Here is a 16553-nt window from a genome sequence, read left to right as displayed (position 1 = left end):
GCAGCCAACAGGCATCTTCTGTTGCAGTCGATTAAAGACAAAGAGACAAAGGCCTCCAAAGGTGTGTCCAGATTGACACTCGCATGATGGAACATCAGAACTATGCTTGATATGGCAAACAGTGGGTGTCCTGAGTGCTGTTCTGCGCTAATTGCCCACGAACTGTCCCAACTCAACATTGATATTGCTGCTCTCAGTGAAGTTTGCCTTCATGAGGAAGGTAGCCTTAAGGAACATGGTGCTCTCAGTGAAGTTTGCCTTCATGAGGAAGGTAGCCTTAAGGAACATGGTGCTGGCTATACACTCTACTGTTCAGGCAAATCCAAACCTGAAAGTAATCTTTCTGGAGTTGGCTTCATGATTAAAAACTCCATCATCTCTAAACTTGAAAAATTACCAATAGGTCATTCCAATCATATCATCTCCTTAAGTCTTCCACTACACAATAAGCAACATGTTGTTCTTTTCAGCATATACACTCCAACTCTGCAAGCTGACCCTGCAGAAAAAGACAAATTCTACTCCGATCTGCATTGCCTCACTCAAAAGGTTCCTATAGATGATAAGATCATAATCCTTGATGACTTCAATGCCTGAGTAGGTAAAAACTTTGTAGCCTGGAAAGGAGTACTAGGCAAGCACGGTGTTGGTAGCTGCAATGATAACGGTCGCCTCTTGCTAGAGCTTTGTGCAGGGCAGCAGCTTACCATCACCAACAGAATTTTCCAGCAGAAAGACAGACTGAAGACAACCTGGATGCATCCTTGATCAAAACATTGGAACCTTATTATGTCTTAGTGTGCCAGAGGAATGTTTGCGATGTCTGTCACACCTGAGTGATGCCTAGTGCAGAATGTCAAACAGACCACCACATTGTATGTTGCAAATGTAACTTCCACTTCAAGCCCAAACCTAAGAGGGGCGGCATTCCGAGGAGGAGGCTCAATGTTAATAATCTTCAAATAGCTGCAGTGAGGGACAGATTTCAGTCTAACCTTCAAATTAGGCATGAAGACCATCTTATAGATTCTTTTCCTGAAGCGCTTTGGCAACATAATAAAAATAGCATCCTGCAGTCCTCCGTAGAATCTTTTGGGTTCTCCTTAAAGAAAAACAAAGACTGGTTTGGTGATGACAATCAGGAGGTCCAGGAATTGCTGACAAAGATGAGATCTGCCCATCAAGCACACCTCACTCAGCCATTTTGCCATGTAAGAAAAGCTGCCTTTCGTCTTGCATGCAGTAAACTCCAACAGAAACTTTGAGACATCCAGAACAAGTGGCGGCTCAGCCTAGCAGAAAAGATTCAATTATGTGCAGATTTGGGTGACCACAGAGAATTCTATGAGGCCCTGAAAGCAGTGTATGGACCCACATACTAGGTTCAAAATCCCTTACTTAGTGCAGATGGCCAAACGCTTCTTGCAGACAAAATCTCCATCCTGAATTGTTGGTCTGAATATTTTCAAACACTCTTTAGTGCTAATCGTGTAGTCCAAGACAAAGGAATCCAGCACATTTTACAACATCGGGTGAAAAATGAACTGGATATAGCCCCTACCATGGGAGAGAATCTTAAGGCTATACAGCAGGTGAAAACAGGCAAGGCAGCTGGGGTCAACCGAATCCCACCCGAAATCTGGAAGTACGGAGGCCAAGCACTTCATGCTAAATTTCACGAGCTAGTTGTGCGCTGTTGGGAACAAGGTAACCTACCATCAGATTTTTGTGATGCAATCACCATCACTCTGTATAAGAGAAAAGGTGTAACGTCAGACTGGTCAGGTTACCGAGGTATAACTTTGCTCTTCATTGCTGGAAAAATTCTTGCAAGAATAGAATCAAAGAATCATAGAATAGTTAGGGTTGGAAAGGACCTTAAGATCATCTAGTTCCAATCCCACCGACATGGGCAGGGACACCTCACACTAAACCATATCACCCAAGGCTTCATCCAACACAGCCTTGAACACTGCCAGGAGATGGAGCATTCACTACCTCCCTGGGAAAACCATTCCAGGACCTCACCACCCTAACGGTAAAGAATTTCTTCCTTATATCCAATTTAAACCTCTGCTGTTTAAGTTTCAACCCGTTACCCCTTGTCCTCTCACTACAGTCCCTAATGAAGAGTCCCTCTCCAGCATCCCTGTAGGCCCCCTTCAGATACTGGAAGGCTGCTATGAGGTCTCCACGCAGCCTTCCCTTCTCCAGGCTGAACAGCCCCAACTTTCTCAGTCTGTCTTCATATGGGACTTGCTCCAGTCCCCTGATCATCCTCGTGGCCCTCCTCTGGACTTGTTTTAACAGTACCATGTCCTTTTTATGTTGAGGACACCAAAACTGCATACAATACTCCAAGGGAGGTCTCAAAAGAGCAGAGTACAGGGGTAGGATCACCTGCTTTGACCTGCTGGTCACGCTTCTTTTGATGCAGCACAGAATACGGTTGGCTTTCCGGGCTGCAAGCTCACACTGCCGGCTCATGTGCACTTTCTCATTGACCAACACCCCCTAGTCGTTCTCCGCAGGGCTGCACTGAATTTCCTTTTTGTCCAACCTGTAGCTGTGCCTGGGATTGCTCCCACCCAGGTGTAGGACCTTGCACTTGGCATGGTTAAACTTCATGAGGTTGGCATCAGCCCACCTCACAAGCATGTCAAGGTCCCTCTGGATAGCATTCCTTCCCTCTAGCGTATCAATCGAACCATGTAGCTTGGTGTCAATGGCAAATTTGCTGAGGGCACACTCAATCCAACTGCCCATGTCACCGACAAAGATATTAAACAAGACCGGTCCCAACACCGATCCCTGAGGGACACCACTTGTTACTGGTTTCCAGCCGGACATTGAGCCATTGACCACAACTCTTCGCGTGTGGCCATCCAGCCAGTTCTTTATCCACCAAGTGGTCCACCTATCAAATTGATGTCTCTCCAATTTAGAGACAAGGATGTCATGTAGGACAGTGTTGAAAGCTTTGCACAAGTCCAGGTAGATGACATCAACTGCTCCACCCCTTTTCATCATTTCTGTAGCCCCGTCAGAGAAGGCCACCAAATTGGTCAGGCAGGATTTCCCCTTAGTGCAGCCATGTTGCTGTCACCAAGCACCTTGTTGTTTTTCATGTGCCCTAGCATGCCTTCCAAGAGAATCTGCTGCAAGATTTTGCCAGGCACAGAGGTGAGACTGACTGGTCTGTAGTTCCATGGATCATCCATTTTCCCCTTCTTGAGAATGGGGGTTATATTTCCCTTTTTCCAGTCATCGGGAACTTCACCTGTCTGCCATGATTTTCCAAATATGATGGCCAGTGGCTTTGCAACTTCGTTCACCAGCTCCTTCAGGACCGAGGGTGGATTTCATCAGGTCCCATGGACATGTTGATGTTCAGGTTCTTAAGATGGTCTCAATCCAGATCCTCTCGTACAGTGGGCCCAAGGTCTTCATTCTCACAGTCCCTGCTTCTGCATTCCAAGACTTGGGTGGTGCTGTCAGAGCCTTTGCCAGGGAAGACTGAGGCAAAGAAGTCATTCAGAACCTCAGCCTTCTCCAAATCCTGTGTAGCCAGATCTCCCGATAGCTTCCGGAGGGGGCCTACGTTGTCACTAGTCTGTTTTTTATTCAACACATACCTATAAGAATCTCTTCCTTTTATCTTTAACATCCCTACCCAAGTTTAACTGAGTCTTAGCTTTCCTAACCTGGTCCGTAGCTTCCTGGACAACATCACTGTATTAATTCCAGGCCACCTGTCCTTGCTTCCACATTGTATAAGCCTCTTTTTTCCTTTGAATTTTTCTCAGCAGCTCCTTATCCATCCAAGGAGGTCTCCTGGCCCTCCTGCTGCACTTCCTTCTAGTCGGGATGCAACACTCCTGAGCTTGTAGCAGGTGATCCTTGAATATTAACCAAGAGTCTTGGGCCCTCCTGCCCTCTAGAGCTAAATCCCAAGAATACTATTGAACAGATTAGTACCCACTATCACAGAAGAACTTCTACCTGAATGTCAGTGTGGTTTCAGGTCTAACAGAAGTACCACAGACATGGTATTTGTTCTCAGACAACTGTAAGAAAAGTGTAGAGATCAGAATAAGGGGCTCTATGTAACTTTCGTTGACCTCACCAAAGTTTTTTACACTATGAGTAGAAAAGGCCTGTGGCTGATCTTGGAATGATTAGGTTGTATGCCCAAGTTCCTCAAAATGATTATTCTGTTACATGAGGATCAGCAAGGCCAAGTCAGATATGGCGATGCACTCTGAACCCTTCCCAATAACCGAGAGTGTGAAATAAGGTTGTATTCTCACACCAACTTTATTCACAATCTTTTTCAGCATGATGCTTCAAAGGTCTATGGTAGACCTTGACAAACAAAACGGCATTTATATTTGATATCGTACTGATGGTAGCCTGTTCAATCTAAGGCGACTGAAGGCCCACACTAAGACCTTAAATCATTTTGTCCGTGAATGCTTTTTGCTGATGATGCCGCCCTTGTTGCCCACACAGAAGCTCTGCAGTGTTTAACATCTTGCTTTGTGGAGGTGGCTGAGCTTTTTGGGCTGGATGTCAGCTTGAAGAAGACAGTAGTTCTTCACCAACCTGCACCACAAGAAGTTTATCATCATCCTCACATTACCATTGGCGAGTTGGAGCTTAAGTCAGTTCAGCAGTTCAGCTACGTGGGAAGCATTATTTCCTCGGATGCCACTGATTCGGAGAAAACTCCAGGAACAAACTTGCCAACAAAGTTTTCAAGCTGACAAGCAGGTATTCTTTATTGCAGCGCCGGGAGACACGGGGGATAACTCTTCCTAACGTGTGTCTCCCTATTGCTACACAAGCCATCCTTATACAGTCCCTGGGAATGCATACATATTCATGAGGCTACGTATGGATTACATTATTTTCCAGAAACTTCCCTGCATGCGTACAAAAATGTGGTGGTGGTCTCTGAGGTTCGTTTACTTCTTCCAACAATCTTTATCACTTCTGGCAGCCTCTGAAGCATGCGCAGTAGGTGCTTATACCAGTTTAATTGGTTTGTTAGCACTGGAGACATAATAATCCTCCTATCCTCCTACTTATCAGTTAGTTTGTAGCCCATCCTGGACACCTGCTATTCCCAGATACTCCTTATCCCTGCATCCTGTTTTTCTAGACTGTTTTTCTTAAAACTACATCAACTATAATGATTTATCTTGTGCCAGTATGTTCTCTAGCTGTACTCTATTTTTTCTATATATTATGCACCTCAGTAATTTTCCATTGCTACTGTTACAAAGCCATCAAACTTAACATCGCTTAAAACTAATTCTAAAGGTTTATATATTCCATTTTGTGATTTTGTGTTCCCCTTGTTTCAATCCCCCCTTTTTCTGCCCTTTTGCAAATTCTTTTGCAACATTTTATATATTACCATTACCATCAAAAGTCCTTTTGAAATAATTTCCCATTTCTACTCGGTGCTTAATTTCATTCCTTTTCCAGTCTTCATAATTTATCATAGATAGTTTACAACACCAGAGGGAAAATTGTACCATATCACAAGTAATCAGTATTAAAATAATTAACATCAATATTCTTGCAACCAGTTGCCTAAACCAGGAGAGATTAGGTAACCATGAAGTTAACTTTTTCCATATGTCTTCAAAACCGCAGGAGGTGTCATCCATGGCCATCTCATGAAATATCTTTGTTTGTTTCCAAATTTCCTCCATATCTGTTTCAATTCTGCCACTTTGGTCTATGTAAGAACAACAACTTTCATTGCTTATGGAACAAACTCCTCCTTGTGATGCCAATAACATGTCTAGGGCCATTTGGTTTTGTAATACCACCTTAGATAGGCTGGTTATGTCTTGTTGTTCTGCCTGGACTATATCAATGTCTTTACTTTCCATTTCCTCTATGGTTGCTGAGATATTTACAATTGCTTTCTCTAATTCACTTACTCCCAAAGATGGAATTAGCCCTCTCACAAAACTATGAAATGCAGTATGCCGTTCAATAATAGGGTTAAACCCTTGCTTAATCCCTTTAATGAAACTTCAAATCCAGGTTTTGGAAGGATACCTGTCGATAATAGTAAAATTGGGTATTACAGCACCTGAGGTGCATGCCCCCTTCCAGTTGGGGGGGTTAGAGTCTTATAAGCATTTTCTCCACATAATTAGTACCATCCTTTCCCTTTAGGAATGGGCCACCACCGAACTAGGATACCATCTATATTAATAGTATGATTGCAATTTGAATGGTGATAAGCTTTATCATGCACCTCAGTAATTTTCCATTACTACTGTTAGAAAGCCATCAAACTTAACATTGCTTAAAACTAATTCTAAAGGTTTATATATTCCATTTTGTGGTTTTGTGTCCCCCTTGTTTCACCACAATCGACAAAGAGATAGACAACAGAATAGCAGAGGCTTATATAGCCTTCGGAAAACTCCATAAAAGAGTCAGGTGCAATAAACGCCTGAAGAAAAGTACAAAGATTAGTGTCTATAGAGCCATTGTACTGTCTACTCTTTTATATGGGTCTGAATCATGGGTTATCTACTGCCATCACCTGCGACTCCTCGAACACTTCCATCAGCACTACCTCCGTACAATTCTAAACATCCATTGAATTAACTATGTGTCAGACATTACTGTCCTTAAACAGGCAGGGGTCACCAGTATCAAGGCCATAGTGCTGAAATCGCAGCTGCTCTGGGCAGGGCACATATCTAGGATGAAGGATCATCACCTCCCTAAGATTGTGTTTTACGGTGAACGTGCCACTGATTGCCACAAGAGAAGTGCCCCAAAGAAGAGATATAAGGACTCCCTGAAACAATACCTTGGCCTTGGCCATATTGACTATCATCAGTGGTCCACCTTGGCCTCCAATCGGGAGACTTGGAGACACACTATACATAATGCCATTGTCTCCTTTGAGAACACATGCAAATCTAGTCTCGAAGAGAAAAGGAAACATAGAAAGAAATGTGCCCTGCCTATACCACCCAAGGAGACCTTTCATTGTCCTGTTTGCAACTGGATTTGCCTATCCCACATTGGTCTTTTAATCATCAGCGCGCTTGTAAGCATGGGTAAAACCCTTCCCAAATCTTCATTCGTGAAGTCAAGCCATGATGATGATGATTATTGGTGGTAATAGTAGTAGTATTTGTGCATTATACCTGAAGTTACTGGACTGTTCTTATCTCAATCCATAGGATTTACGTTCTTTCGATTCTCCTCTTCATCCCTCCAGGAGTGGGGGGAGGAAAAGTGGGGGAGTGAGCGAGCAGCTGCATGGTTTTGAGTTACCGGCTGGGCTTAAACCACCACAGTCTACGCTATCAGAAAGGGACCTTTCCACAGTTCACTGGAGGTACAGGTCAATACTCTATGCAGCTTCGGGGCGGGGGGGGGGGGGGGTTGGGGATGGAAAATAAAGGAATTTCTGTATTACAGGGAACTACTTCAACCAGGGTGCAGACACAGGGTATGAATAACAACAGAATAATTTCAACATCTGTTTTTTTTTCCTGTTTGGAATAATCCCCCACTCCCCACAGATGTCACTGCCCTATGAGCAGCCAGGAGCTGAGGTTTCCCTTGAGACCACCCAAAATCAAACCAAAGTTTGGACAGAAAATTGTTTTTGAATTGGTGGAATGTCACCAAAATCAAGAACAGTGTGAGTCACAATTTTCAGTTCAGAAAATACTAATAAAATTTGCTTAATAAATACAACAAAAAATACCTATACATTTGGGTATCAAAACAACTGACAAAATACCATACAATTTTCTCAGCATCAGGATTGTCATAGTGATTTAAAGTTAACAGTGTCCAATTATTCAAGAAAGAAACAGAAAATCATCTTTCTGAAGACCACGCAGCTTTGAGCAGGGAGAACAGGACCATCCTGGACAGCCTGGCCCCATGCAGGAGAGAATCTCCAGGGGTGAATCAGAAGCAGGCAAGTCCCCAGCTCTCCACCACCCCATGGTAGGGTAGAAAAGTCAGAGGGCAAATCAGGAGAGCTTCCTTCAGCAGGTCTCACTGCTCACCCAGCACCAGGGCAAGTGGCAGTTTTGTTTCCACTACAGGAGTTGTACATCCACAACAGTCCCACACAACACATCATGCAAACCACAGCTGTGATTTAACATCCCCTTATCTCCAACTCCATTCCCCCCCCCCAGAAGGAGCCATGAAAAACCTTCAGTGCTGTATAATGTGGGCAGAACACCTGAGAGGGAAGGGAAGCCCATGACAAAGGGCACATGCTGAAATCTGAGGCGCATGCGGGGCTGTTTCATTCTCCTGAAAAAAGCCAACACTACTTTGAAGACCAGCACCCATCTACTGGACAAAGTGAACCATATTTGATCAGAGTATATGCAGCTTAACCTTTAATTAACAAGTTGTGTTCAAATCAGCCCCATTTTCACTGGCAACAATTGTAATACCTCTCCAATAAGCACAGAACACCACTAGCATCAAATTCAGACTTAAATCATGTCTAGACTTTTATCATCATCTTCAGCAGCAGGGAAAGCAACAGGAGCTGGTCAAGGAAATACTTTTACCAAAGTTTTCAACGAAAATGTCAACGAGCAAAAGAAGGGAATACTTCAGTCAAACCGAACAACAACAGCCGTCTTGAGAGCAATTATGCAGGGCTTTCATGGGGATTCAATTCATTTTCGGGCCAATGGGTGTTCAGCCCTGGGACCATCACAACCCGGGTGTGGGCCCACCTTGGACCTGGAGTTGTTGTGGGATGACTAACAGCCTCTCCCTTTCCCTCTCCCCTCAAAGTTCAATTCCATCTCAATGACGAATGGGAACATTTCCAAAGTCTCAAGAAGTTCAAAAAGAAATCCATGTTAATTTGGGGAACACTATCTACAGCCTGTACAAGTGCTACGGAGCAATTTTTTGAGCTTCCAAGGGTAGAATTTACCCTTGAGGAAAAACAAAACCCCACACACACACCTTAAACCAACTTTGTGACTTTTATTGATGGGCAACAACTTTATACTTCTAGATATCACTAAACTGTGTACAATTAGGAACTCAATATTATAGAAGAGCAGACAGCAAAATTAAACAAAGCAGACTTAAATATAAATCTTAATTATTTTGCCCATTTTGTTTTAATTTCATGTACACAGAAGCATAAATGCAGTTTGAAATTTCTTAATAGCAATAAAGTTACAATCACCCATCTACATAGACTAACATCTTAACTCCAAATATTTGAGCTGCAATGTGTACTGAAACAGTTTCTCATCACACAATTATTAAATTATGTCTTCCTATTAGGAACCAGCAACTTTGCATTTTGTATGTTTGTACATGTTTTGAAGCACGTAGGACCATTTCCATCTCATACACATTGGCTCATTGGGGAAGTAAAGAGTGCTTTTCAGTTTGTTATTTTGTTGTGTTTTTTTTGTTTTTTTTTTACTTAAGAGAAAATATTTCTACAGAAATCTACAAGTTCTGTTGCTAATGCAGGGTTTTCTACTATGCAATTAGGAAGTGGGAATCAAATGCAAATCCCTTTTTATTATCTTATGATTCATCATTAGCTCAGATTAATTATTATTTTTTTATATTTTTCTGATTCATGAGACCGAGTCTTTCAACCAAGTGACTTCATTCTGCAAAGTCAAAAGTCAACATAAACTATGTTGTGCACAAACCCATGGCAGTTTCCTTCATCACTCTATCTCACAGTTGCAAGGAAAAAAAAAAAAAGAAAAAAAACTAACCCCCCCCAAACCCCATTCACTCAAAAGAGCATTTACAAGAGAAAAAAGTTAGTGATAGCTGGTGTTCTACAAAGCAGGTATCTTGCACACACAGCGTAGAAGGGCAAGGTTTCACAGCAGGTCAACTCGGCGGTAGTACAGGAGGTAGGCTGTGCGTTCTGCAGACGGCTTCACTACCTGGTTCTGACTGATCACTTTGACTGCCTGGTCATCAATGCGTAACCAGCCATTTAGACCAATTTGGAAGACGTCTGTAGTGTAATGGCCACCAGTTGCACTGTTTCCGTGATGATAGACAACTGCAAAGAGAAATTCATGATGTACATATGCACTATACACCAATAAATAGCCACTGAAAAAGTACATAAAGAAAATGTCACATATTGCTTTATCCATAGCATACTCATGGTTTAGCCAGATGATATCTGGCTTAAGCAAGAATGTGGGCTTGTTCAGCCTAGAGAAAAGAAGGCTCAGGGGAGACCTTATCACCATGTTCCAGTATTTAAAGGATGGCTACAAAGTAGATGAAGGCTCCCTTTTTACAAATAGTCACATGGAAAAGACAAGGAGTAATGGCCACAAGTTACTCCTGGGGAGATCCTGAATGGGCACAAGGGGAAAATTTTTCACGAGAGCAACCAGCCACTGGAATATAATCTCTCCAGGGAAGTGGTGGACTCCCCAACCTTGGACACTTAAGATTCAGCTGGACAGGATGCTGGAACATCTAGTCGAGGTCATGTTTTGCCAAGGAAAGTTGGACCAGATGATCCTTGAGGTCCCTTCCAACCTGGTATTCTATAATTGAATCTTTTAAGTGTTAGTGCTTGCTTGCTTATGTTTGATGCTATGTAGTATCAACATTTCTCCACCATACTAGGTCTCATAATTCTAAGTAAATTAAGAATCAAAAGCATCAAACTGCTTTTTATAACTTCCTAAAGGATTTTCTGGGAAGGATGTGCCTCACAAAGGTCATCCAAAACAGTGCAGCGCACCCTTCAGAACTTCCAACAGGAATTGTTATTGTTAGTGAGATACTCTAAGCTACACATTGGCTTTGCCTGCAGAAGACAACAGTATGTTGTTGCAACTATTTGTAAAAAAAAATAAAAAAATAAAAAATTTTTAGGTAAAACTATGTCATAGTCAAAAGGGAAGAGACCTTTTAAGTATATAATTCTAGGGATGTATAAGGGAAATTGCATGCAACTCCTAGGAACATGTGAGGCCTAACCATATACTGAACGAGAACAAATAAAAAAAGGAATTGCCCTATTTTACATAAGAGCAGAGGTATATAATGATGAAATTGTTTACACTCATTCAAGACTAGAGTCACGCTTCAAACTTACTCAGATTTTCTTAAAGAAAATAAACATTTTAGAATAACTGGAGTTAAGCAAAAGGAAAGGGTATACTATATCTATAGGTAAGGGGAGTTTCAGTAAATCATTTTGTTGCAGTAGCTTAAACTTGAATTACTGATTTCCTAAAATTCAGTGTTAGATAATTAGGCAAATCCTGGATGACAGCTGAAACTTAATTCTTCAAAAGTTAATTTTGGTAATATAAAATTCATCTAACAAGCTCAGTTTCTGTAGATAAGAACTCCTATGCTGACTGAAAAATTAACTATTTTCCACAGGACTTAGAAAAAAAATTACAGTGACACATTCTCTTCAAGCCACCTTAAATACACTGTCTAAACTTGTCCCATAAAAAAAAATACTACGCATAAAAAAATATTACACTGGCAGAAACACTCCTGAATTTCCAGAAGGGACAAGTATGTTATTTCCCTCTGTAACCTCAGCAGTCACAAAACTGAATCCAAACCACCAAGTCACACAAGGCCACTAATAACTGGCACAAATTTGGTGATATAGAAATGAAGACCTCTGGTTCTCCACTTTATTATGTTCTCTTGATGCTAACACAGATAAGCAGGTGCAAACTGAGTAAGAGTTTTAAACTTCAGGAAATTCATTACTTCCCAGAGACTTTTGTTCAATATTCAAATGCTGTTTCTGAATTTTTACATAAGCTTTCAATCTTAACTAACAATTTAGGTATTGTGAACCTCATAGACACTCTAAAAAACATTGATTCCTCACACAAAAATCATCATCTCCAAGTTCAACTTTTCCACCTACAGTACACTATTCATACCCTGCCAGCAACACTCATCTTGATGGTTCAAAAGGATGCAAAGCCAGCATTAAAATAGCCATTTCAAAAGACATCTGAAAGATTATTCTGAGAATATGTGATGTATTTTAGGCACAGTTATATTACAGCTGATATTTTTCAGGGTGGATCTGTTATGGAACTCTGTTTTTGCACAATGCTGGATCAGCGAGAGATATAAATACAGATATAACACTGTATGTGTATATGCACATATGCAAAAAACTCCACTAAATAAAAAATTTTGACACCCACTAGCTACTTCCATCTAATTTAAAAGTATTTTATAAAATCCAGGAAGCTCCAATGTTTGTAGAATTCTTTACGTAGAATTTATATTTGTGTTACAGGGACTAGAAGCATATAGATAATATACCTGCAAAGAGCCGGTAGGTTCTTTGGCCTTTAAAAATTTTACTTTTCACACCAGGAGATAGTAGCTCTGGAAGAAAAAGTCACAAAGGCAATAGTTAGCAAGTTTAGAAATGTAATTTCAAAAGGATCAATTAATTCCCAGAGAAACCAACGCTACCATAAAGAAGAAAGTTTAATTAAAATGCCTTCTGTGGCCACTAAAGAATGGGAGAAGATGAGGATGGATCTGCCTTGTCAGTCAAGGCAAAGTTCAACAAGTTTATATTAAGAATTTAAAAAAAATTAAATATTAAGTAATATTAAGTACTGTCTGACAATGTACATCTCTCACTTGAGATATGAGTAACCATTTGTCCAATTTCCCCCCACCCCCCATCTGAGCTACTGGATGGCTAACAGTCAATTTGTCATATCAAAACAAAGTGCATTTAATTTGGCAAGCATCAGGTGCTGGATTATATGCAAACTCTGACACTTTTTAAACCCAGTATCTCTCAAGATATTTGTTAAATGAAAGAAATGGGCTATTTAACCTCTGAACTACAGCTTATCTACCTTCAGGCTCCATTTTTTATAAAACACCAGTTTCCTTTCATCAGCCACTGTATATTACAATAATTTGCCACTTCTCTGAATGAAATCTGAGATAAAAGTAGCAACAGCCCTCATTCAGCAGGATTATCTCCAATATTTGTCCTCAGCAGTCTACAACCTTACTCCTTAAATCTGCAGGGACCTCTTATTTTGCCAACCCAATGTCTAGGACATGCCAAGGGTGTTAAAATCTTTTGCCACACTGTTCTTTGCAAAATGGATGCCCAAACTCATACACAGGAAACATCAGGTTCAGAAAGACTGAACCCCGAAACCCAAATATATTCTTTCTATGAAGGAGGAGAAAAAAAAAAACACCACCAAAAAAAACCCAAAACCCAGCATACAAGATTATTATTAATACAAATAATACTAATATATTAATTATCCAAATTACTAACTCTCCACACAACAATGGAGAAAAAAACTTCTGCACAAGACAGGAGAAAACTGAAACACAGATACCCCTAAGAAATTGTGTTAAAATATCTTTACCTTTACTAATTTCCAGATCAACAAGATACTCAATATTCTTGATAAGCTTCTGACATCCGCCAGTTTTCTCATATACAAACCGCTTGAGGTGTAAAACAAGAACAGGGGGAAGTCCTTCTAGTGTCACTCTTCGACTGATCTCCACCTAACACATACATAGGACAAACATGAAGAAAACCTGTAATTTTTTGTTAATTGCTAAAAGTTACTCTTTTAAATGAGGAACAAGTATTTAATTTTAAATATACTATCAGAAAAAATACAGATTTACTATTATAATATTAATTTAAGGTAAACACTGCAGTTTATGAATAAAGGGCACTGAATCTTCAACCAAAGCATTGTCTTAAAGAACACACTTTCAGCAAAATGTAATGCTATAGAATGAGCACAGATATTTAGGTTCTGCAGTAATAAAAACACCTTGCCAAAGAACCCCCAGGACCACCTCATGATGGTTTAGTGATTAATAATTCTCAAGAAGCTATTATACTGTAACTGAAGGCCAATAACATGTAACACATGCTTCTGATTTCAGAAAACTCTGAACTACATCAGGCAACAGCACTACATATCAGCACCTGATGCAAAAGCTTATGAAAAGCAATTTTCTTAAAGCTGATACATTTTTACAAAAAGCTGAATAGAAATAAAAGTTAAATACAATCCAGATTAAAGCATTCAGAAGACATTAATAATTTTAAGAAAATAATATTATTTTTAGCTTTATCAGTAGTCACAGAATCACAGAAGAGTTCGGGTTGGAAAGGACCTTAAGATCATCTAGTTCCAACCCCCCTGCAATAGGCAGGGACACCTCACACTAAACCATGTCACCCAAGGCTTCATCCAACCTGGCCCTGAACACTACCAAGGATGGAGCATTCACAACTTCCCTGGGCAACCCATTCCAGTGCCCCACCACCCTAACAGTAAAGAATTTCTTCCTTATATCCAACCTAAACTTCCCTGTATCACTACAGTCCCTAAGGAACAGTCCCTCACCAGCACCCTCATAGGCCCCCTTCAGATACTGGAAGGCTGCTATGAGGTCTCCATGCAGCCCTCTCTTCCCCAGGCTGAACAGCCCCAACTTTCTCAGCCTATCTTCATATGGGAGGTGCTCCAGTCCCCTGATCATCCGCAAAGCCCTCCTCTGGACTTGTTCCAACAGTTCCATGTCTTTTTCATGTTGAGGACATCAGAACTGCACACAATACTCCAAGTGAGGTCTCACAAGAGCAGAGGGGCAGGATCACGTCCTTCCACCTGCTGGTCACACTCCTTTTGATGCACCCCAGAAAACATTTGGCTTTCGGGACTGTGAGTGCACACAGCCAGCTCATGTTCATTTTCTCATCAACCAACACCCCCAAGTCCTTCTCGGCAGGGCTGCTCTGAATCTCTTCTCTGCCTAACCCATAGCTGTGCCTGGGATTGCTCAGACTCATGTGTAGGACATTGCACCTGGCATGGTTAAACTTCATAAGGCTGGCATCAGCCCACCTCACAAGTGTGTCAAGGTCCCTCTGGATGGCCTTCCTTCCCTCCAGCATATCAACCAAACCACACAGCTTGGTGTCATTGGCAAACTTGCTGAGGGCTCACTCAATCCCACTGTCCAAGTCTGTGACAAAGATGTTGAACAACACCAGAGCCAACATCAGTCCCTGGGGAACACCACTCGTTACTGGTCTCCAGCTGAACATTGATCCATTGACCACAACTGCTTGAATGTGGCCATCCAGACAGTTCTTTATCAGGCAGGATTTCCCCTTAGTGAAGCCATATCAGCTGTCACCAACCACCTCGTTTTTCGTGTGCCTTCTAGGAGAATCTGCTCCAAGATTTTCCAGGCAGAGGTGAAACTGACTGGTCTGTAATATGAACAGTATGCAAAAATTCTAAGTAATCCATGCACACCAGAGATGTTCTTCACTAATGCGCACTACAGGAAGCAATACCTCAGTGAGGAAAAAGCTTAATTTATTTCCTTATATCATATGTTGTCAAATTGCAATGCCAAAAGCATGCTTTTCTTCCTTTAAAGAAATTTTCTATTACTATTATGTATCGCATTATTTGAAAACTAAGAAAAATGTTTGCAGAGCTGCATGAGAGTACTGAATAAAATGTCTTGGTTTTGGGAAGTGACAGCAAATCACAGGGCTTGGAGATCTTAAGATTCTCCACTCCATCCCCTCTGTATCAATTACAACAATTTGTGTATATTCTACTGGTGTTTCTCCAACCTTCTCTTAAAGCAGTGAAGACAACTCTACAAGCACCACAGGTAACACCTAGTCTAGGTCCTATTCCTATTTACTGTCCAAGAATCACTGCAAAAGATCAGCCTTTTCCTTTTTAGAGCAGCCATGACTTACAAAGTTTTACATTTGTTTCCATCTCTCTACTTCCACATTTTTTCTTTTTAAGGCTATGTACAGCAAGCCAGTCAACTACACAGTGCCAAGAACACTACTGAATGGAGGTGTTACTGGTTATTAGAAAAATTTCAGATTATTAATCCAAAGAGCAAGATCATCAGATGTTTTAGTGAGTTTCTACCAAGCCTACCACTAATGAATATTTTCATTTTTGATTTGTGAAATGTGTAAATCAAAACCCCTCAAGAAGAGCCACAAAGACAGTAATGCAAGTGTTCTGCTACAGGAGTTTTCTTCTTAAAGCTAGAGTATGCTTTCAAATGATATTCTGAAGAGCTGCTCCTTTACTAAGAACATCTGGCAATCCCCAGGAGTCAGAATGTTAAGATCAGCTAAAAGGTATTTAACTCATAATAGTATGTATTATTAACACAGTTCACTCTGTTAACACACACTCCAGTAATATCTCCAACCAATTACTACACCAACTCAGAAAAAATGCCTACTTACAGGCTTGGTTTTGATAGTTCTCTTCCTTTCAGTGCACATAGTATCATAGAATAGTTAGGGTTGGAAAGGACCTTAAGATCAACTAGTTCCAACTCCCCTGCCATGGGCAGGGACACCTCACACTAAACCATGTCACCCAGGACTCCATCCAACTTGGCTTTGAACACTGCAGGACACCTTGAAGAGGTCAGTACCTCTTTTGTTAACATAATAGTGT

General features: G+C 41.1%; 1 protein-coding gene across 1 annotated transcript in view; it reads right to left on the bottom strand.

Annotated features, from left to right (window-relative positions):
* Nucleotides 1-9001: 9001 nt before the first annotated feature.
* LOC117438249 (ubiquitin carboxyl-terminal hydrolase 10-like) overlaps nucleotides 9002-16553 on the bottom strand; it is a 51995-nt gene continuing 44443 nt past the window's right edge. The window contains exons 12-14 of the mRNA XM_034073768.1: nucleotides 13440-13584; nucleotides 12352-12417; nucleotides 9002-10081 (exon numbers count right to left, since the gene is read on the bottom strand). Coding sequence (XP_033929659.1) covers nucleotides 9894-10081; nucleotides 12352-12417; nucleotides 13440-13584 — 399 coding nt within the window. The 3' untranslated portion in view covers nucleotides 9002-9893. The remainder of the gene's footprint in view (nucleotides 10082-12351; nucleotides 12418-13439; nucleotides 13585-16553) is intronic.

This window comes from Melopsittacus undulatus, assembly GCF_012275295.1.
Source record: "Melopsittacus undulatus isolate bMelUnd1 chromosome W unlocalized genomic scaffold, bMelUnd1.mat.Z SUPER_W_unloc_3, whole genome shotgun sequence".
NCBI lineage: Eukaryota > Metazoa > Chordata > Aves > Psittaciformes > Psittaculidae > Melopsittacus > Melopsittacus undulatus.
This window is presented reverse-complemented; position numbering and strand designations above follow the sequence as displayed.